The 22330-nt window shown below is 41.4% G+C and overlaps 1 protein-coding gene across 1 annotated transcript in view; it reads left to right on the forward strand.

The window, feature by feature from the left end:
• The window catches only part of EPB41L4B (erythrocyte membrane protein band 4.1 like 4B), a 180152-nt gene that overhangs the window by 111343 nt on the left and 46479 nt on the right, over positions 1-22330 (forward strand). Inside the window, exons 16-18 of the mRNA XM_026084544.1 lie at positions 558-748; positions 7161-7276; positions 14410-14535. Coding sequence (XP_025940329.1) covers positions 558-748; positions 7161-7276; positions 14410-14535 — 433 coding nt within the window. The remainder of the gene's footprint in view (positions 1-557; positions 749-7160; positions 7277-14409; positions 14536-22330) is intronic.

The raw sequence follows: 22330 nt of genomic DNA on the forward strand, positions 1-22330 counted from the left end.
TCACCTGTAAAAGTGTTCCTTTTCAAAGGAATCTTTTTCCATTTTTGCCAAGTCACAAATTTTTCATAGAGCCTTCACACCACTACATTGGAGGCTCAGACTTTCTCAGGAATGTGAAGTTATTCTGGGACTGTTCCTTGGTCTGTTCTTTTGATGATTTCATGTTACAAGAATCATTGTTTGTTGCTTGACCACTTTCCTGTTCTAGGTGAAGTGGCAAAATCCTGCAGAGCAAATTTTGATGTTGAGAATCATATTCCATAACTCATTTAGAATTTGACTCAGTTTAAGAGTCTAGCAGAGATTGTGTGGTGTGTGAAATAAAAATGAATTCAGATATTAAGGTCATGCTAAGCAAGAAGGAAGCATCCTTCTTCCTCACCATAGGCATCTCCTGTTGATGGAAAAATGTAAAGATTTGGGATATGTCTCATTAAAAAAATAAATTTACAAAAAAGCTATGCATTTTTCCTAAGAAAGTTTGAACTTTTGACTCTCCAAAAGTACAGTTTATCCTATTGTTTACCACTCTAATCTGAGCTGAATTTATTTTGTAGCTATCCCCTGAACAACAGTGATCTGCATCCATTCAACATTGAGGAGAATGGTGGAGCGCCTTATACCACAAAAATGCCTGCAAGGCACCATCACCACCACCGTCACCACCACCACCACCCTAACTATGGTGTCCTTGCTCCTGACAGCAAAGACCTTGTTTCTGGAGTTCCAAATCCAAACAGTAAGTCTAGTGCAATGAATGTCATTTCAGTAATCATGTTGCTTTCAGGTTTGTCTTAGGCAAGGAGACAAAGGAAAGGAAAGGAAACATTGGGAATTTCAGTTTTTCTCAGTGAACAAATTATTTCCTATTATTTTTTTCCAGTTCTGTAGAATGTGCAAATGAGTCAAGGTTTACAATTCCCTGGCTTTGTTGTGGTGTTGTGGGGTTTGGCGTTAGGTTTGTGTTCTGTAATTGAACAAGTACCTGATCAGTCACAGATACTGAGTAGCTAGCTACTTGGCACAGGCTATTTTTCTTTGTTACTATTTATTTGTATAATATCACAATCATCTGCCATTGTCTTTTGCTGATCTGCCCAGCTGGCCTTCAGCCCTCATTGTTTGGATCTGACTGTTGCTTTCTTCGTGTCTGAGCACAGATGGCAGAAGCTATGGAGCACTGGACAAACAGCATCTTGCTGTCCATCTTGGCACCCAGGTCCAAAGCTACAAAGGAGGAGTAGCTGAAGGAAACTTGGACCAAGGTTGGTGTCCAGTCCAACTCGGATAGACTCTTTCAGCTCTTTAAAAAAACTTCCACATATTCCCTAGATCTTAATAAGAGGAGCAAAAAATGCATTACCATCCACAGGCTCCTCTGGATTTCAGGGCTCAGCTTGAAGACTAAAAGCTCAGAAGCACCTAAAAAGCATTGTTAGAAGAATTGTTTAATATTGGCAAAAAAAATGCAGAGATATTTATCAGAAACATTGTTTTCATCCTTAGAGGCCTGCTGCCTTTTGTGTTAGTGCTCTTCGTTCTTCAGTTAAGTGGTGTTTTTCTCCACACTGCAGAGAAAGGGCTTGCTTTTCTGTGCTGTTTTGGTTGCAGTGTTTGGCACCACCTTACCTCACAGGAGTGGCAATGATTCCTGCTCAGCCTCAGACACTGCAACTGGAGTGCACCCAGTTACTCTGTGCAGAAGTTCTTGGCATGTAGGAAGCAAAGAGGAGAGAAACCTACTTGTTTCCGATGCAGCCTTAGGGAGTTTGAGCATAAGGCTCTACTGCTGAGCATGTATAGACTTTGTAAAGGCGCATAGTTTGGCTAAATATTGGTACGTTTGCACAGGAACTGAAAGAGAGACATCCCTGATGTTGAGCGATCCTGTTCCTTGTTCTGCAGATTTAAAATTGCCACTGCAATGTATGAGATGCTGAGACTGTGTAAGAATTTCCTAAGCAAAACAAGGAATCATCTATTAATTTCCTTGCCTCAAAGGGATGATAATTTTTTTTGTTGTCCAGTTTCTGCTTTTATAATTGTGAATCACCCTGAGATAGGCATCCATTATGGAAGCTTTCAGCCTGGGTAGTTAGTCTGACAGCTTTCAAATTCCTGAAACCAGGATTTTGTAATGAAAAGTACTGGGTAATCTTGACTGTAGGCTGTCCTACCTCAGCAGCAATGCGCAGGCATCTACCTGCACATAGACTTTAAGCAGACTTTGCTTCAGAAACCCAGAAGCATTATTTTTGATTTTCCTTCCCAAGGAGAAGGAGGGAGCAGTTTTAAGGAGGGAAGCTCAAGAAACAAAATGCAAGGTGTCATAGATTTTGAAATAAGGACTCCTAAGAAGCAATATGAATTGTTTGCTGGGGCTTTAAATGAAGTTACTCCCTTAGGAGCAACCTCCAGTCAATCTGATCCTCTCCCCTGTGTTTAATTTATTGTATGCTCTATGTTAGCTTATCTGCACATGTAGCAATAGTATGCTGTTAAGTCTGGAGTGGTGAAAGGGGAGTACCACAAGCACAGAGTACCAGAGCACGGTATTGCAGGCAGAGGCCCATGATGGGTCACTCTTGCATCGCTCACAGGTATTCACACGCTTGCCTCAGTCTTAAACCCCAGCACTGGATAGGGGCGTGACACAGGAGTTCCCATGTGGTAGCTGCTGGCAGACTTATTCTGGCTGTTCACGTGCAAAATCAAAGACTAGACCCATCTTTGAAAAAAAGTCAGTCTGTTCAAATGCAAAAAAGGGTGTCCATTCCCTMGGCTGCAAAGGACAGCAGATCATTGAAAAAAGGAGAACTTGCTGTTCCCTTTCCCTCAGTGGTGCCAGACACATTATCTCACTGCTCTGGTGCCTGGCAGGGTCGCTGGGGAGGAAAGTTTGGCTGCGTTACATGACACCGATAACAGGATTGTTTGTGGGAGACAGCTGAGCATCTGCAGAAACAGGCTGCTGCTTGTTTGGCAAACCTGAGCTGCAAAGTCCTGTCCAGGCTGTTAGCATGGTGCAGTGGGAGTCAGTGACCTCTCCAGCGTGACAGGCTGGCCTGTATTTTTCTTTCCCAAATCAGAGGTGAAGCATTCCAGTAGAAACAGCTCTGGCCAGAGCCAGCTTTGCTGCTGCTGAGCATGCCTTCAGGAAGGACTGAGGTTTGCTGTCCTTGGCAGCTCTGAGCTGCAGGCAGGTAGGAGCTGGAGGAGCTGTCTCCTTCAGGAATGGCTTTCTCAGGAGACCTGCCTGCCCCCACTGGCTTTGGCACCAGTGCTGTAGGACGGTGACTGTGTGACACTGGCGACAGGCTGCGACAAGACCTGCTATGACAAGGGGCTGATGAACAGGCCAAGTTACAAATGGGGCAGCTGAAGCAGGGATCTTGGGGTGAGTAAACAGCCTGATTTAGCATTCTGTAAAGCTGAATAAAAGAACCATAAGGCTGCTAGGAGAGGGTGGATTTCGGTTTGGGTCCTCTATCAGGAACACAACAACACTGTCCGTAGGCAGAAGGGTAGAAAGAAAAATATTTTTATCTCTGATGTGAAATACACTGTCTCCATAGATGAACTCTCTGGGGATCAGAAGATGATTAAAGAAACAACAGTAAAAAATCTAATATTGTGTGCTTATTCTAGCTCTGTATTTCCTCTTAGACTGAACTGCTGTCCTACTCTTTATTATTGGTGACTCATCAGGTTAGAAAAACATAAGGACAAAAATCAGGCGTAATTCTGTTTGTATCCAGTGTTTGTTATCTGGAAGATGAAATGTCAGTCTGTCAAAGTTTGCAGTTAGCCAATTTGACTGAGGAGTTGGAAAAAAAATTCAGTGTGATGCCTGAGAGGAATGCCTTGCAGTATCTCCTGTTCTTGGTCTCAGGATGCTGCACGCCCGTTATGCATGAGGATGGTAAGACTTGGTTGTTGATATAAGTTCTTTTCCATCTAAAACGCAATATTCCTCTCATACAGCATGTCGCAACCTCCCCAATCTGTTGAGCTGTTGCTTTACTCTGAAAGCAACTTTATCAATGGAGACATACTCTTTTGTGTAGTGCATGTAGTGTGTATTTCCTGTAGATATATTTACCTTTCTTTCCACTTTGTCTGCTTGAGGCTGGTTCATGCTCTGACTTTGCATTTGTTTCACTATTTGATTAGAGAAAAAGGAACGGGTGCTTGTTCCAGATGTTRCCTAATGCCAGTAGCACGGAGTGCCAATTTCAGCCTCTCTAAGGAAACCCCAAAAGACACTGCTATCTCCTGAGCAGAGGTCGTGGTGTCAGAACACTGACTGCATCCAGCTGGTCCGTTTTGATTACTGAGAATCCTATGCACATCTCTGCTAGCTGGCTGTTCTTAATACAAATACTGCCCCATGGCAGGTCATCACCTGATCCATCGATGACCTGTGTCTATGTGCCTGGTCAGATAAAAAAAAAAAAATTCCCCTCAAAAGGTAGTCCTCAGTTGGACATGGCATGTTTACAGTATTGTTTATGCCGTTAGAACAGCGATGGAATAAATAGGACCATCTTCCTCAACACTCTGAGTGATCAATTTTCGGTGACATTTCTGTGTGTCATTTCAGGATTGGTGCTTTGTTTCCAAGCACTTCTCTTTCTTTCTTTTTTTTTTTTAATGGATTCTCTAAAGTGCTGCTCAGGTTATTTGAGCTGAGAAAGCCGTCTTGTGGACAGCACGTGGAAAAGGCTTGTAGTGTATGTGTGGAAACTATTAGGAGCATCCCAGTTGACAGTCAGATATCTAGGACTGCATGTATGGCAGAGTGTGTGGGACAAGAAAAACGCATGTTGCAAGGAGCCTCTTACCAGCGGTGTGAATAAGGAATGTGGAGACATGGGGGACTGATGTCTGACACAAGGCTGCGTGAAAAGTTAGGGCACTGCTGGAAAGCAATTCTAGGAAATAAATGGTCACTAACTTGAGAACACTCTCCAGGGAAGAGTGTCCATGTGACCAAAAGCATCTCAAGTGGAAACGCCTGGAGAATCAAAAGGTCTCATAAGGGGAATACGCTATCCCAGGGGAAACTTCCCAGTGAGGCAGACAGAGGTGGGACTGCACATCACCACTTCAGTCTGACTATCTTTGGGTTTTCCAGAGACCATTACCATTTTGTTGCTTAATCCAATTCCTATGGATTCATCTCTGAGCTCTGAGATGATTTAAAATACATGTGAAGTGGAACTTAGAGTGACCTACCCATGTGTACCCGGCTTATTGTCAAAAGAGAGAAGAGGTCTGCATTTCTTCCACTTTTGTGGATTCTGATAGGTTCCAAAATTTCAGCCCCCGTTTGGAATACATGGAAAGGAGAAATGGAAATGGCAGCATGTCCAGCCAAGTTTCCCTTTAAATATTTGTGAGTTTTTCACAGCGAATGCATGGAGTCCGGGAGTTTGTTACAGAAAACAGTCTGCCTGATTTTCACATTCCAAGTAATTTGTCCAGTGTAATTACTGGAAGAATTATCACCCAATGAATCAAATCTGACGTGTTTATGAAGATAGTTCAACAGAAGATGATGTTTTCCTGCATTCAGCCTAATTATTATATTTGTAATGTTGCCCTTCACCTGAAAGCTAATGTATGCAGATCATATCTTTTTATGCAGCAGGTCTTCTCCCCGTGCATTCCTTGTGTAACCCCGGGCAGAGAATAGTGTTATACAGACCGAATTGCAGGCTAGAATGGTGCTTTGAGAAACCACAGTGTTGCCAGATCCTTTTTGGAAATGAAAGCCTGGTTTTGCCAAAACTTAATGCTGACTCAGTAAAGGTATGCCTTTTGTAGGACTTAAATTTTTTGCCTTTTATTTATGCAGGGTTGAGCGAAAAGACTAAACTAGCTGGTTTGGTTTCTAGAGCTCTCCCTCCAAGCAAAGCAGCAGCTAACAGTGGGTCAGTTTTACATCACAGCAAACCTGAACCATTTAAATAAAGTCCTTTTTCTCCCTTTATGTTCTTTCTCAACAGAAAAGTAAAATGGATGGGTTTCTAAAATATATCATCTCGGCTTATCTGATGGCTGTGGTAATTTATTCACTGATACCATGGGGCGATTTCACAGTTTCACATCCATGGAAGCAACTGCGATGGCAGAACTGCCAGGCTGTGCCAACACTGACTTGTGATGAGAGATGGAAGATCATTGCTGATAAGGGATATCATACCCTTCTAGGACACTTACCTCAGGGTCTCATTTAGTTTCACTAATGCCAGAAACAGCTTCTTGCTTATATCCCTGGAAGCTGGTTTTAGCAGTTTGCCTCTAGTCAGCAAAGCCCTTAATGTATATTTAAAGAGCTGTAAAATTATATCTGGAGTGAATAATATTTAATATTCTTAGGACAGTTTAGGAACCTGATCCAAACAAAACTGCAGTTCATGAGAGTTTTTTATTGATTTCAATGGGCTTTGAATAAGACTCTAGAGATTACAGCCCAACTATTATTACCTAGAACCTATGGCCAAAAAATACAGGAGTAGGCAGGGATTCATTAAATTATCATGTAATGAGTCTCATTTTTCTAAGAACRTTTAAAAATATGCATATACATGCCACATCATCCCCAAGATGTTGCCCAAGACTTTTCAAGACTTTCTGTCAAAAAACATTTTCCTTGTCTTTCTGTGTTCGTGGTTCACTCAAAATCTCTGTTGACAAAACACAGCAAATTCCTGATAACAACCTTAAAGAGGCTGGCCTACAAATAAAGATGTCTGTGAGAGAAACCAAAAGCTCTACTCTGATCTCTTTACCCATCACATATTCTGAGAGTGGCACCTTGGCTGCATAAATAATCCCTCTGGTGTCAATTGAGTTGTAGAATACATGGCTATTTAGTGTGTGTGCATAAGGACAGAATTATCTAGCCCACAGAAAGCTAAAGCCCTGCTGAAATGGAGAAATGGGAGAGGAGGAGAACGGGGAGGAATTGTTTGCTAAACAGAAAAAGGAAAAATGGCCCAACAGGCATAATTATCAAACATTTTAGACGGTCTTACAGAAAAGACGGTCTGTTGACCACTGTCTCTTCAATTGCAGTTGAGTGTCTTGCTCTGCAGTTCTTCTGTAGCCTCCCTTCAGACTGTGTTTTTTCTTTCTTTTGGGCATCTTTTTAGAATTGAGCTCAGGACTTCCCCTTCTTTATGATGAAACTTCTCATCTGAAGAAAATAGAAACGGAGAGTGTGAACGTAGTTGGACCATGGCCAGCCCTGCACATCAGCATGAACAAGGTATAGCATATACATTTATTTTTATATATATATGCCAGAGAGCTCCTTCGTCACTTGATATTCAGAAGCTGCTGCTTTCTCACTTCTAATTCAAATCTACATGCATTTGCAACTGTCTTGCTTGTTAATCACCTCATACCATCTCCTCATGGGACTTGGGCTTCATTTTTAGGTTTAGTATTTCCTTCGACTTTGCCTTTTAAAATTTCAGAGCTGCTGCAACAATGTTATGATGTAGTTTTGATTTAGCTGTGAAGAGTTAGTCATCTAGGCAGCCCAGAGCTGTAAGAAAATAACAACACTTTAAATGATTAAAAAAGAAGTCACCTTGTTTCTCCACATGAGGAATCTGTGTTATGCCTTAGACTCCCCACCCCCAGTATCTGATTTTGACTGGTGTTAGACGAGTGGGCTTTTGGGGAGACTGCAAAACAGCCGTGTCCCACTGCCTTTGCCAGAGGCATGAGGGACATCAGCTTCTTGGCTCCCTTGTATCCATGGGAGCCAAAATCCAGTGTGTCTGCACTGCAGGGGTGCTTTGAGCTGTCTCTGGATAAAGCCATGGAGGCCTGGACCTCTGGTTCACAACAAGCCCTCTGGGATCGGTCCTGAGCTGAAGCCAGTGAAATCAGCGAGAGCATTGCCGCTAGCTTCAGATGAGGGGTCTGGGCCCCCAGGGAACATGTATACCTGTTAAAAGAAGTGAGGTGTTTGGAGAGATTTCTGTCAGTTCAGGGGAGAACCCAATTAAATTACTTTACCTTGGTTTCACAGACAGATTTTTATTATTGATATTATTTCAACACAGCATCAGGAAAATTAAAATCAAAGGGGAGGTTGCAAAGTGCATGAAAAGTACAGGCACAAGGGGGCTGTATATCTATATAGCATAACCTCTTTTTTCTGGATGAGAGTATCCAAGAGACAGAAGCTGAGTCTGAAAATAGTCAGGTGCTTCCAACAAATAATGAAATCTTGGTACATTTTGTTCAAAATTCTAGATAATTAAAGTCAGTGTCATGTGGAAACTGTAATACTCTCATGCTGCTCTATAAGCCTAAGACCCTTATCAAGCATTATCTTCCATAATGCACTGGAATTTTCCCTCATAAAGAGAAATTGTTTAAAGAATCGTGTTTATGGTGTGCCATGGGGTGTTGGTGGAGTTCAGCTAAGGACAGTAGTCCATACTGATGAATGCAGTCATGAGGCAATGACATACATACACATGAGGCAATATTTTGAGACTTCTGAATCAACATATCAAGGTGAAATATTTTAGACTTTTGCCTAAATCTATTTGGTTATCAGTTGTGAGGTGCTGTCATTTTGTCTGATTGGTTGATCTGAGTAGGGAAAAAAATTATAAAACAGACAAATCGGGGTGAAATAAAAAAAAAATTCCATGGACATATGTCCATTTCCTCTTTTAGAAATACTCTAACTGGAAATAAGTGCAGTTTTTTTATAAGCATTGATGTAGTTTCCAAAGGTAAAATCTCCATCGCTTGGATTCATCCAATGGATATCCATGTCTTGTGAGAGAAGTACTGTAGTTCAGTCATAATTATTGATACCCTATGTCTTAACCCCACCTGTGAACCTTCATTAGGTGCAATGTCCAAAACATGCTTTGAAGGACATTCCTACACTACCGAGCTTATTGGCAGCTCAGTTTGGCATAGATAAAGGGCTAAAATATGGAAGCTAGAGGATCTCTGTGTTGACTACACTACAGGAGTAAGTGAATAAGGTAATCTGGACTGTGCTGTGCAGAAGATCCAAACAGGTGATCTGAATGGTGCCCTTGTAATCTCAAAATGAATGCATTTATATGTTTGTTTGTTTGTTTGTTTTTAATGAAAGCTTGAAACACTTTGGTCATATATTCCACTGTACCACGCAAGTAGTCCTAGCAGAATCCCTGTGACTTCTGCTTGGCAAAGCCTGACCTCAGATCTTCTAACTCTTTTTCCTTTTCTGAAAATCTATGAAGGGAGAACTCAGCTCTTCTGTACCTAATGATTTTCTTTGGCTTGTTCTAACAGCTCTACAGTCTTGTTCATGGTCAGATGGACTATTTATTTAAGGACTAAGTAGCAGAACCCAGTACCACACCAAGTCAGTGCCTTCCAATGACTAAACCAGTTGGTTTTTTTGGGGATGCTGGCCTATTTAAAAGGGCAGAATAAATGCAGCCTGTGTCTGCTGTGCTGAGACTTCCAACAGTCAACTGAAAGTTTTGCTGATGAAAAAGTTTTGCACAGAGCACCAGGAGCTGCTAAGCTCTGCTTCTGACAGAACATCAGCAGAAGGCAAAGCTAGAAATAAGGACTGTCTTACGAAATACCTTTCCTGGCAGGCTGAGAGGGTTTAGCAGATAGGCAGCAATCCCATGAACAGCAGTTACCATGTAGGAGAACAGAGAGAAGGCTAGTCCCTCAAAATTTAAGAAGTTTGCCATATCGAGTCACTTGAAAATTATACGCACTTTGGGCAGATGCCTGCTGTCGCCAGCAGAAATCAAATCAACGATCAAGCCCTCAGTTACAAGCTGTGCATTGTTGTGACCGGCAAGTCGTTTGGAGGTTCCTTCAGCCCCATGCTTGTGGTTTGCTCCCTAGGTCCTGGTGAAATATGTACACAGAGCTTTTAAAACTAAAACAAACAAACCCTAGGTCTTTGAACTTTGAGCTGACCCTGCAGTCGCTTGAGCAGATGGTTTCTGCAATGAGAGGGACGTGCTGTGAGTGCTGGGCTAACCCTGGGCTGAAATGCTGCTGAGCATTGCCCAGGCTAGACAGAACTGAACAGCCTTGAACTTTGACAAGCRCTTTTCACTAAAAGTGTGGTCTTTAAAGCTACTTTGGTTAAGATAGTTAACCAGCTATTGAGCCTAGCAGTGAGTGGATTTTAATGAGTGGTCAGTGTGCCTAGTTTCTGGCAAGAAATGAAACTGTAACAGCTTTCCTGCAGAATGTCATTGATTTTCTTTCCTGCTCTGCAGTGCTGTTTATTCCCTAGTTTGTCTTCCTCTAAAATATTTGCTTAAACAAAACCAGTGAAGCTGTTATGAAGCTGCTTCTGTTGCTTTATTTCTGAAAATAAAGCAATGGTTTTCAGATCTATTGTGGAGTCCCAAATTTCATTCCCTCTCTTCCTGTTGCTAATTATTATTTTTTCAAACAATGTGCTTTGGGGATGGAATTTGTCAGGCTTAATAATCAGCCCATAGCAGAATTAACAAGAAATTGGGTATATTAGATTCAGCAGTTAATTAATTTGATTGTCTGCTAGAGCAAACTCCATCTCATGGGAATGATGAATGGATGTGTCCAGTCTCTTTTCCAGAACTGTTTGGTACAGTGGACAAGTCTGTCCACCTAGGGAGTGATAAAAGTAAATTTCAACGTGCGTGTTGTTCCCTTTGGTGCTAGCAGAATTTTTAACCTCCAGGAGAGACAAGCCGAAGTGTTGTAACTGAATATGTTTTTAATTTTCTTTCTTGCAAAAGCTTTTCCTCAGAAAAATGTTTTCCTATCCCCCCACCCCATTCCTGCAACCTTTATCTGTTACACTCAAAATCGTGTTTTATGAGCAAAGGGGAAGCACACCATATGTATGTATGTATGTGTGTGTATATATGTATGTAAGTGTATACACATATATATGCATACATGTATATGCATATATTTATATATATAAATCAACTGATGTTGATTTTTTTCCTCATTTCTAAACTTTTTAGGTTGAGTTTAGATTGCAGTTTTAAGCAAGAAGATTATTTCTTTCAGAAGCAAGTTTGATTCTCACACATTCATTTGAATCCAGTTTTCAGGTTTTTCAGAATTATGTAACAAGAAATGGTAAAATCAGAAGTTATGTTAACAGGGTCATATATAGTCTTCTAATGTCTTCCACATTGGATGTTCTTAGTTTATAAATGAAAATAAAATTTTAATAATTGCCAACCTGGTACAACATGTGAATACCCAGCTGCTATCTTTATGCTTCATTCATCATTGCAAGCAGTGATGACTCTGGAAACGTAAGCTGCAGATTTGTTTATTATAAGGCAAAATAAAGTAGATTGCAGCTTTCATTTTTGCAGCTATAGTATATACAGACTCCATAATGCAGACAGTTTTTAGATTTTTGATTTTCTTGCTAACTAGGGAAATGAACCATAGAACATACTGTATAGTTTTGTCCTGAAATGTTATTTTTTCCTTTGCCTTCTTGTTGACAACTATATGAGTAAAACTGGGGGATGAACAGGGTTATACGTGAAGGTTAATGGCATTAAGAAGCAATAGAAACTTACACAGATGCTCAGAAATGCTAATAGTCTGAAATAAGGAGGGGCTACTTTGTTTTATGTATTGAGTTTCTCTGTAGCATGGAGGTTCATTTGCAGTCTGGATCTTCAGTGCCACCTCAAGCAAATGTGTAATAGTTTGAGCTAATCAGCTCTTTGAGATCAGAATTCAGCATGAGGCCAATCAGCTGACAGCAGGTCTCTCTGTTGTTCATGTGTGGTCACTCACCAGAGCTGCAAGCAAATTCTGCTTGCTTGAAGGTTGAAATCCTTATGGTCTGGCCCAAACGAGGGCTAAAGCAGAATTGAACCCCCCAGGAATGGTTTCCCAGAAGGCTGTAACCTCCAGAGCAGCAGCTTTCCCTTTTTGGGCAGGTCGGGTGAGTGTTGGTGTTGGGACCCCTCAAGTTATGAGAGTCTTGGCCTGTGACACCTCAGACCCTGCAATGGGGACGATTGCCGTTACGTGGTGTCATCTGATATAATCCTATATATAGTCTGGTGGAAAGTTTAGGCCTTTTGAGGGTTCCCAGCTACAGGGCAGCCCTGAAGGCTTTTTTCTAGCTCTTGGTCAATGCAGGGAAATTAGGCAGGGGAAGAAGAACACAAAAACTTAAAAATATCCATGCAGATACTCGATACCAAATGGATGGGACTTAGGAAGTTTTGAAGTTATGAAACAAGCTTGTGTCTTAAACAAGCATCAGTTGTCTTCATTTAGCTAGTAAAATACAGTGACTTAATCTGGCTTGACTGAAATGATATTTAATTAGTATCCAGTGATAAAACAAAGGTGGGATTTTACATGGCCTTTAGAAATGTCATTGCTTAATGCATTGTTTTTTCTACTGTTAGAAATCAATACACTTAAAAGTTGCTGATAAGAGCAGTCCTTTTGAAGTGTGTAGTAGCTAATAAGACTGTTGGTCAAGGAAAAGTTGTGCTTTCTTTAGACTTAATTTTGTCCTTTTGATTATTTCCACTTCTTAGCTTCATGGGTATCCCAGAAAAGCCACCTACAGCAAGTGAATATTTCAATTGCTTTTTCAGATGCTTGCCAGAATTGTAGTTATATTCAAGACTGAATAGATGGTTACAGTTCCATAAGTTGCTCCAGCCAGAAGCTGTCACTTTTCATTTTACGTATTTTCTTTTTCCCTTAGGAGGAAAGTGAAGAGAATGAAATGTCCAGAAATATCTTCCATTAGAAATAGTAAATGTGGTTTGGCAAATAGACATGTAAGAATTATTAGAGATTTCCCAGAGAAAAAAAAYTCATGATGGATAATCCGTTAGCAGACAGTTGTTCAAAATCATACCTGGAAGCTATGGCATTTTGGTCCAGCAGACTTCTGCATTCAACTTYGCTTACACATGAAAAATATCTTGCCATCTCAATAGACTTTTTCAGAGGTCTAGCTCTTTTCCCCCAGTGTTCGCAAAATGGTGTCCTCAGGCAACATAATTGCATTCATGATTTGCTCTGCTTGCAGAAAGTGTCCCCAGAATCGTGATGTTCCCTTTTGTCTGTGATTGTTCTTGGATCTGAAAGAAGAGTCAGTAAGATTTTCCTTACCGTCAGCCAGTGAAATACCATAGGGGAGAGCAGAAGGAAGGATAAAGAAGACAGTTTTTCAAGTTATGGGCTAATCATATGGTAATTTCAGTGAATATAAATTGACCAGTTCTGTCTTGAGATAATTTGCCAGAGGTGAGCCTCAGGGATACACTGGGGCTGGTGTACTGATGCTTTAGCTGTACACAAGGTGAGTGTGAAGCACAATGAAATCTGAATGACAGCATTATACATTTGTTCTGTCCAGACATATATGGCCCTTCACTCTTTGCAGCAGTGCGAAAGGAAAATGAATGCATAATTAGGCTGTTATTCAGTTGTAATTTGGGTCTAATTTCCAGAACGAATAGGAAAGCTTGCAATAGGTGTTACGCCATTGCCGAATTCTTCTTGAAAAACATATTATAGCTTGATTGCTTAAGAGTCTGCCTTTACAAACCCAGTCTCATCCATACCCTTTTTGTTTATACATTAATATTACATTGTCCTTCTCTTTTCTCTTTTTTTCTTTTCTGCATGGGAAGTTTATTCATACTGGCATTTCTGCTGGATCTTGTTTGTTCAAATCACAAAAATCTTTAGGCTATGTTTGAACAGGTCACTAAACTAGCTGTCCTGAGCCTTCAGATTTCTGATCCAGAGCACTGAGTAGTTAAGGGGGTTGCATCAAGTGGAAGCAGCAGCAGCAGATACATTTAAACTCCCTGGATTTTTGTTTTCTTTTTCTTTTTGATGAAGGAGATTTCAGCTTGGTTTGCAGTTATGTGAAGATGCTTTCAAATCCATCTGTCAGTGCCTTAAATTTGCAAGGCCCCTTTACATTCTTAGGGTTGTGTAAGAAAGTGATGTTGACTGTAGTTGAGCCTGGCGAACCTTTCCCGCCTTTGCCTGCTGTAGCATATTTTGAGGGAATGTTTTACTTCCTCAGTGTAATCTCAGGCTTGAGCAACCACTCCAGTGCCTGGCTGGTTTTTTTTCTGCGTTTCTAAGCACTGTGTATTAATTTCTCTCTCTGTTACCCAGGCTTCCCTTAAGGCCTTTTTTGTCTTGATCATAGTATCAATTCATTAAATCTTTTGAAAATTTTTTCTGTCAGATATATCTTATCAGGGTACGAACATCGAAGTTTTACCCAATATTGTTGATCCAGATTGTTACAAGTAAAAATTTGACCTAATCATTTTGTTAACTTATTCTTCTAATACATGTCCCTGTGCTTGTCTTTTATATTAAATATAGGGTGAAGAGAAGAAAGTATCTGAAAAGACTCTTCATGCCCCTGTGTCACCTTCCTCTGTTCCTGATCACATGAAATGCAATATCCTTAAGGCTCAAGTAGAAGCTGCTTTTAGAGTGGGTGCCCAGGTAATCTGTGTTTGATATTTCCCCTTTCTATTTTTGGCATGGGTTATACCAATTTTCCAAAATAACATCGTTCCCGAGGAAGCACATTATTTTATCTTGAGTACCCACATCAACGTAGCTTTTCCTAGCTGCTCTACAGTTTCTTCAGGTAACTCACTGTGACTGATATAAAGAAAATAAGAAGTTTTTCCTAACTGACATAATTAATAAGGATGAAAGAGACTGAGAAAATAGGAGAGAAGGCACCAGCAAATCTCCAGGTTTTAATTTTATCACTTTGTAGCTGTTTTTTTACCTTGTAACTGAGAAAGAGTAACCTCTGAAGTTTCCTGAGACTACCCACCACTCATGGCAATATTGGCTAGGGATGTTTTAAAGATAAAGGTTTTATTTGGATTCATAGCTATTATTTAGGAAATTACTTTAGATATATCTGGATGTGACGTGTTAGTTTGTATACTGTTTTCTTATTTGTTCATGTGCCTTTTGCTGAATTTCAAGTTGCTATTTTCACTGCTAGATCAGTGTTTACAGCGGCTGCATTGTGTTTCAAATTACCACAACAACTCTTATAATAATGTCATGCAACTGAAAACTACTGCTAGATGGCATGACTGTAATAAGGTAGTTTCCCAGTCAAAGGTAAATCTAAGTGAAACTTCCAATACTTGATTCTTTTTAAGTATAATTGGTGGACAAAGGGTAAGGCCATTTGTGCCAGAAGTAAAGACGAATAGAATGCTTTAAGAACAAAAGTAGAGTCAGAAAGATTGGTATGACTCTTATCCCAAGCTCCTGTGGTATCCTTGTGTATACTATTCTCTTTGAATACAGATTATATTGGTGTTTCCATTGCTTTGTTTCTTTTCACAGTAACATATTAGGTCAAGCTGCCCTCCAAAGAACTTTGTTAATAGTCATCTTCTGGGTATTTGTTGTTCCCTGGCAGATCTTTCATCTGAGAACTAGATTACATCTGGTCTAGCTAGACCTAAGGAAATATCAAAATGTGGTTATTCTGACTGCCCTAGATTTCAAGAACAGAAACCATAAATTTGACAACACGTGGGGGAAGGAGGTTTTTTCTTTGACTTTTTTGCTTAAAGCAGTTCTCTCACCTCTCTTTCTGAATTCTGTGTTATATCAACTGTGTTTTATGCAGCATGTTTCTTGTTTGCTTGTCCTTGGGTTTGCCCTTTCTTTTTCCGTGTCTCTCTTCTACACAATGTCATGGTATATTTCTCAAGTTTGTATTTTCCCCTGAATATGCTTAATGATCATATTTGACTGGATAGTTAGAGACTTGGAAGCAGGGTGTGCTTCTACATTCATAGTACAGTATTACTAAGGCAAGACAAGAAATGTGTTAAACATATGCATCTCTCAATTCACCTGCCCTGCCCTTATTTTTCACCCTGAGGCTTTCCAAGGGAGAGCATCCTGAGTTGCTTTTCCATGTGTGCCATAATTGTATCCTTTTGCTGCTGCTGTGTTGTAAGTGGGTTTCAGAACAAGCCGAGCATCCCTTGTTTGCCTTTCTACCTGCATTGTTTTGCCTGAGACTTTAGCAGTCAGGGTGGATTATGTACATGTCTATAGGCTTGGTCCCAACGAGAAAAGTCTTAAGGTTATAGGAGGAAGGAGGGGAAGGAAGACTGTTGCAGGATAGCACATATTGTGGAAAAATCATTGCATAAAGTTCAGTTTGAAATCCCTGAAGCTTTCGGTGCTAAAGAAGTATGCCGTAAGAGTGATAGCAGTAACTTAGGATGACACCTTAGTCTTGCAAATCCTCATTCAATTCCTTGCTTAGCCACAAAATTGCTTGTACAACTAGGGAAGAGTTCTTCTGCACTTCAGCTCCTCTCCTGTCGAGTGTGGATGATTACACTTCCCAAATATACTGCAAAAATAAGTAGGCAGAAAGCAGGCAATGGTCAGCTGTTACAATAAGAAGCTGTGGCTAGGTGAGTGCTGGAAGGGGTAAGAAAAAGATCTGTGGTAAAGGATTGAGTAGAAACACACCATCTATCACCTCAAAACCAGTGCAGAGGCTACACAGGAGCCGGTTATCTCCTCTTGTCCCTCACCTCTTTGAAAAACTAGCTCAATACAGGTAACTAAGCTACTTCCCAGTGGCATTCCCCAAAGTCTGTGGTCTAACCTATACTTTAAGAAATGCTATGGACATCTTCACTGTATGGTTAGGTGTAAAAGCATGAGAAAAATATTGATGCACTACAGAATTGAATCCAAAATTAACAAACTGTTGCTTGAGATATTTTGAACAGCTCCCTCTTCTAAGCAGAGGGAATATTTTCAATACCATATGCTACTAACATCAGGATGTGACAAGTTTATAAAGGCACCTCCTGTATTGAGTAGAACCAGAAGCTGTTCCTTGTTAATTCTCAGAATGGAGTGCATGTTTGCAAGCAGAGAAAGGAGCAAAACAAAAACTTGGACAGGAAATTTTCTATAGTTTTCTTTCTTTATAGCAACTAGACACCAACAGGAGAGAGAGCCTTAGAAAAGAATGGTGTTTGTGGCCATGGACACCACGGGTAAGAAATGTGAGAGATCCACATGCACCTGTGGGGATCTTAGGCCATGGTTTGCACCAGACATACCCTACAGTATCTATAGTTGTAGAGTAAACTAGCAGTATTTCACAGGACACCCTTCCAACAGCACCACAGGGATCTGCCACCTTCTAGCTGACAGACTGCATATTGCAGTTCCCACGTAATTAAGCACCAGGGGAGGGTGTAGCGCTGGGTAGCAGCTGACATCTTTTCTCTTCTTTTATTTTCTTTTATTTTTTTTATTCCTTATCAGAATCTCCATTTGAGAGGGAGCAGCATAAAGCAGCGATGAGGAGCTGCCAGAACACAAATGACCGGCTCTCCTTGGCGTTTAAAACCCCTTGGCAGCTGGCATGAGTCAGTGCTGATAGGCTGGAATTGATCCGGGGACTCACAAAGTATCACAAAGAGGCCCTTTTGCCCAACAGTTCATGGCCCAGCTGATGGGGGAAAAGATATGAGCAGATTTCTGTTGCTATTTATATCCTTTGGCTCCAGGCAAATCCTAATTATCCTTAGAATTAAGTACTGGCTCCCAAGCAAACGTACGACTATCTCAGCGAGGCTTTTTCTCTTAGAGGGGAGGGTGAGTTGTGTTCTAGTAATTTGTCTTCTACAAGTGATGTTTGTGTTCTCCACCTGTTATCCAGGCTTTCCTAAATCCTTGGGCCCATGTAAGTCTATCAGGTTACAATAGGAAAGGCATAGAGACCCTGTTTCTCATAGATTTCTACCTCAGCAAATTTTTGCTGCTTGCTTTGTGTGTTTTTTTGTTTTGTTTTGTTTTAATTTTTGCATCTTTCTCTCTCTGAAGAGAAGGGAAGGCCTAGCTCATTTTTAAGATACATTTTTGCAAAGCAGTTAGTGGAAGTCAAACATAGAGATGACATTACCTCTTTCCCCGCTGAGCTTTTGACCAAATTTGGTGCACTATGGGTAGTTTGTCAGAGAGAAAAATTATGCAAAAAAGGTATTTGGGGGGATGGGGAATTATTTGCAAAGTGCATGCAAAATCCAATTCCCCTTTGCTCAGCAGGAGATGGGTTCCCTGCTTACTACTCCAGGCCTCCTCTCTGTTTGCAGAAGCTGTGCCTTCAAGCTTCCTTCCTGGCACTTGCTCAAGGGTTTTTTTTGCCCTGTATTTTCTCTGGTGTTTTCATCTCCTCACCCTCAGCTCTACCAGACAATGCCCTACTCTCCGCTTCTGCTTTATCAACCCCAAGGGAAACTCCTGGCTGATGAGGGGTGTCTTCTACTCAGCCAGGTTTCTGTCCTGGGACAATTGATTCTGCTGCCTTGACCCTCACTAAACAAAGGGACATTTACACTGAACAAAGGGACGGTCACTCCTGCAGCCCCTTTCACACACTGACTTTCTTCCCAAGCTTATACACATGTAAATTTTTAGGCCAGTGCTGATAGCCGTCTCTCTTTTTCCTCCCTGTCCTAGAAACGAGTATAGACCGATGATGATGATGTAGTTTTGCTTTAAATATTGCAGATGTGCAAACCAGGATTCATATTACGTGCAGGTAGCAGGTAGCTTGTGATGTCAGGAGTTGCCTCGAGAAAAGGACTGGTCTGCACTACAGAAAGCGCCTCAGGATGTGCATAGGTACAGTGTCATCCTCCAGCCTGTACTTACTTCATAGATGCAAGCCATGCCCGCAAGTGTGAATGAGTCTGGGATCCATGCGTTATTTATGGTAGAAAAGGTGCATAAGTCAGGTGACTCACAGTCCTAGTCTTTCCTAGCTGCATTTCTGATGATTCTTTGCCTTTTTCGTTGTGCTGTCCCTTTAAGGAGGGATTCAACCGCAAGGACTTGTCGGCTTCAAAGTCTGTGTAAATTTTCCACATATTTCTAGAAAAAATACACTGCCTTTATGAGAGGTAGGTCTTTGGTGCTTTATTCACTTAAGGGGATCTGGATTTAAACCCTAATCAGGTCATAAATGCAGATAGAGTAGCTGTAGGGAAGACACTTAAGCATTTATAATCTTACGCTGCCTTTCTTATAATAGAACTTAAATCCTTCTCGATTCCTTGGAGAGTTCTTAGCTTTCACTAGATGTTGACTTAAGTACCTTGAATGATCAGCATTGCCAACATTTTAACCTGTCTCCCTTGGGAATTATATTTTGCTTGCTTCCCTCTCCTTCTTTCCTCCCTCCCGTTACCCCTCCTTATTCATAGCACAAAGTGACCGCACAGTTTGGCTGTGGTAGTGCAGAGGTCAAAAGTGGAATAACACAGAGTATAACAGGTCCTGAGGTGTGCAAGCTGTGGGGGAAGCTTGCACAGCTCCTGTGTGCATGTTGCCTTGCTAAAGCTGTTGCTTTTAGTCACCCACTTGGATGAGCAATAAACTCACTGGCGAATTTGAGGCAAAGTAAAAAGAAGCAATTGTTAGGGTACTCTCAACACGCACAACAGCGAGCGTGACATCATGTCACTTATAATTGTTCTTAACAATGGAGTTTAAAAATGGCTCTGTTTCAAATTCTGTGTGTTCGGTCTCTAAAGGAAAACAGATTTGCTCAACTTTAAAAGTAAGACTACAGGAAATAAAGGGTGTCAGAGGTATTAAAACATGAGATTTGAAATGTGTGTGGGCCAGGATGATCAATAGATGATACATGGCAGCTCATTATAAGTGTGTCAGCAATGATACCTCAAACACAGGGAAGGAGCTGAGGAAATGAGGTGGCAGCTTTGTTGAGTTAAAGAAGGTGAGGGAGGATTTAGATAAACAGAAAGTGGGAAAAGGGAAATCTTTCATTTGTTTCCTGGGACATGAGAGGCAAAATTGCCAGTGGTGTCACAAAACTGTGACAACTTGTTGTTGATGCATCAGCTGTGTCTCCTAGCTGGCATGTGTGTAACTGCTAGTGTGTGATGACACACGCGTTGTTAATGGTGGTGATGTCTAGGAGACCCGTCATAGTCCAGGAGCCCCACTGTACTAGAGAAGAACAGAGAGTAATCTGTTCCAGAGAGACCTAACCATTATGCTTTTCTGCCTGAAAGGATACATTTGATGTATTAAATTGCCAGGGTAGATTTACCTTGGCAGAGTGTTTTTCCCAGTGGTGTGTTGCTTAGCCTGTATCATCTACTGAGATCAGCTGACAATCATGTGGCTGAAGAATGACAGAGATGTTGGTGAACTGCTGAAAAATCTGGTATGCTTCAGGCTTGCTTAGCAGCATTGCAGAGCGAGAAAGAGCCAAGACAGAGGAGTATTCCCAGATCACTTCAAAGAGAGCCATTGCTTCTTTACCTTTGAAGACCACCAAATGTGAAAGCTCTGTTGCTTCTCCCTCCTTTCTGTAACTAGAAACTTTGTGAAATTGTTAAATAAGAGAGATCATGTGTTTCATGAGAGACTTCCTGCCCCCTTTCTTTCTCAGACAGGAACCTGACCCTCCCCCTTCGCTGCAGTGATCAGATTCTTCATGAAGTCTTTTTTGCTGATTCAGGATATTCCTATTGTGGATCAGATGGGGTAAGAGCAGCATTGATGCCTCTTGCGATGGAGGAGAGGAACAGAGTGCAATAGCTCTCGGAGATGCTTGCTTGCGATTTGGAGAGCATAGCCTGTGTTGCACAGTACCCTGTCAGAGGTTCACCAGCCCAAAGTCCAAAATAATCATCTGAGGGGAAGCAGTGGCAAATACACCTTGAGAGCTGTGGCCAAATGTGCATGTTCTTCCTGTGTTCTCTCACCTGGTAGGCCCAATGCAACCAATTCCCAGTTAGAGGTCCTGTTCCCCATCATCCTGGGGATAGCTCTTCCTTCAGAAGAAAATAGAAAGGGCTGCTGTTTGCTAGGGAAATCCAGCCCTTGTGGGGCTGAGTTTGTATGTGGGACTGCTCCCATGGGCCAGAAAGCATTCCCACCTCTACTGAAAAGCTCAGCAGAAACCTGACGTGGCATCCCTGGAACATGTCCCTTCCCCTCTCTAAGACTCGAAAGGATCTGGAGAGGGGTATGCATTTCACTAATCCTTGTGGGACAGCAGCAGCAGTTCTGGGTGCTGAGGAGTCAAGTGAAAACTGAGCAACTGTCAGTATTGGACTAGCAAGCCTGTAGGCAGATTGCTTAGGCAACTGTGGTCAAAATTTGGTATTACTTAAATGCTTTTCTCTTCTTTCCATCTCTTGGTGAAACTAGTCTTTCTTAGCAATCACCTGTGAATAAAACCTGTATGATAGCATTTCTGTCCAGGCATATTTCTTGTCTCTAGTGTGATAAAGTAATGCTTTACCTTTGTTTCTAACACTGTCCAGAAAGGAAATTGCATAAAAAAATGAAATATTAATAATTTTTTTCTCCCTGGAAAGAAGAATGGCACTATATGGATGGACTATATGGATCAAAACCTTTCTTTTGTTTGTTTTGCAGTCTTTTGCAGTTTGCAGTCTCTTTGCGGTTTGTTTTGCAGCTAGCCAGAAGAGCTAGCTTGTTTCACTTTTGGTAATTATTGAATGAATCTGATTCTCTATGAATGAAGTTTCCAGGTCCACCATGCCCTGCATACCCTGAAGCCCCTTCCTCTCAGAGCAGTGGCCTCCGGGTAAAGGAAGAATATGCCTTAGTTAAGGAAATCTGAGCAGCTCTGTGTTGCTGCCTCTGTCCTTCTTACACATCTCAGTGCTATACAGGTGACAGGGCTGTGTGGGGTGATAGAGCCTCTGCCTGGTTCTCCATATATGTTCCCCACCAGGTATCTGGTGCTAGCCTTGACCAAACTCTCTTTTTGGATTGGTGGAGGACATCCTGCAGTGGGGACCCATATCCTTGCCCTACCACATGAATTTGTTTTTGTGTTTTTAATGAACTCAGACCATCCGAGCATTGTACTGTTAGAATGTGCGTGTGTTGGGTACAAGCATAATTCTTGTTTTACATTATGGGTCAGGTCTTTTCAGTAAGGTTTAGGAAGTCCTTGTGTGGTTAGTGAATGTGATTTGTTGAGTTAGGAGGAAAAATAGAAGTCTACTGTCACCTGATGACCTACCTCCTTCTGGAAAAAAGAAAAGACCCCCCCCCCCAAACAAACAAGTAAGGTAAGGGCAGTACAATTCCTGATGTCTGAAGCCGTTTGCAGGTGTAACATTATCCTATGTCTGTTCATCCATAGGCATGGAAGAGAAAAATAAGGCAGAGGAGGAGTATTATCCCATCCCCATTCATTTGTATCTGC

The sequence above is a fragment of the Apteryx rowi genome, unplaced genomic scaffold (assembly GCF_003343035.1).
Source record: "Apteryx rowi isolate R43461 unplaced genomic scaffold, aptRow1 scaffold_646, whole genome shotgun sequence".
Lineage (NCBI taxonomy): Eukaryota > Metazoa > Chordata > Aves > Apterygiformes > Apterygidae > Apteryx > Apteryx rowi.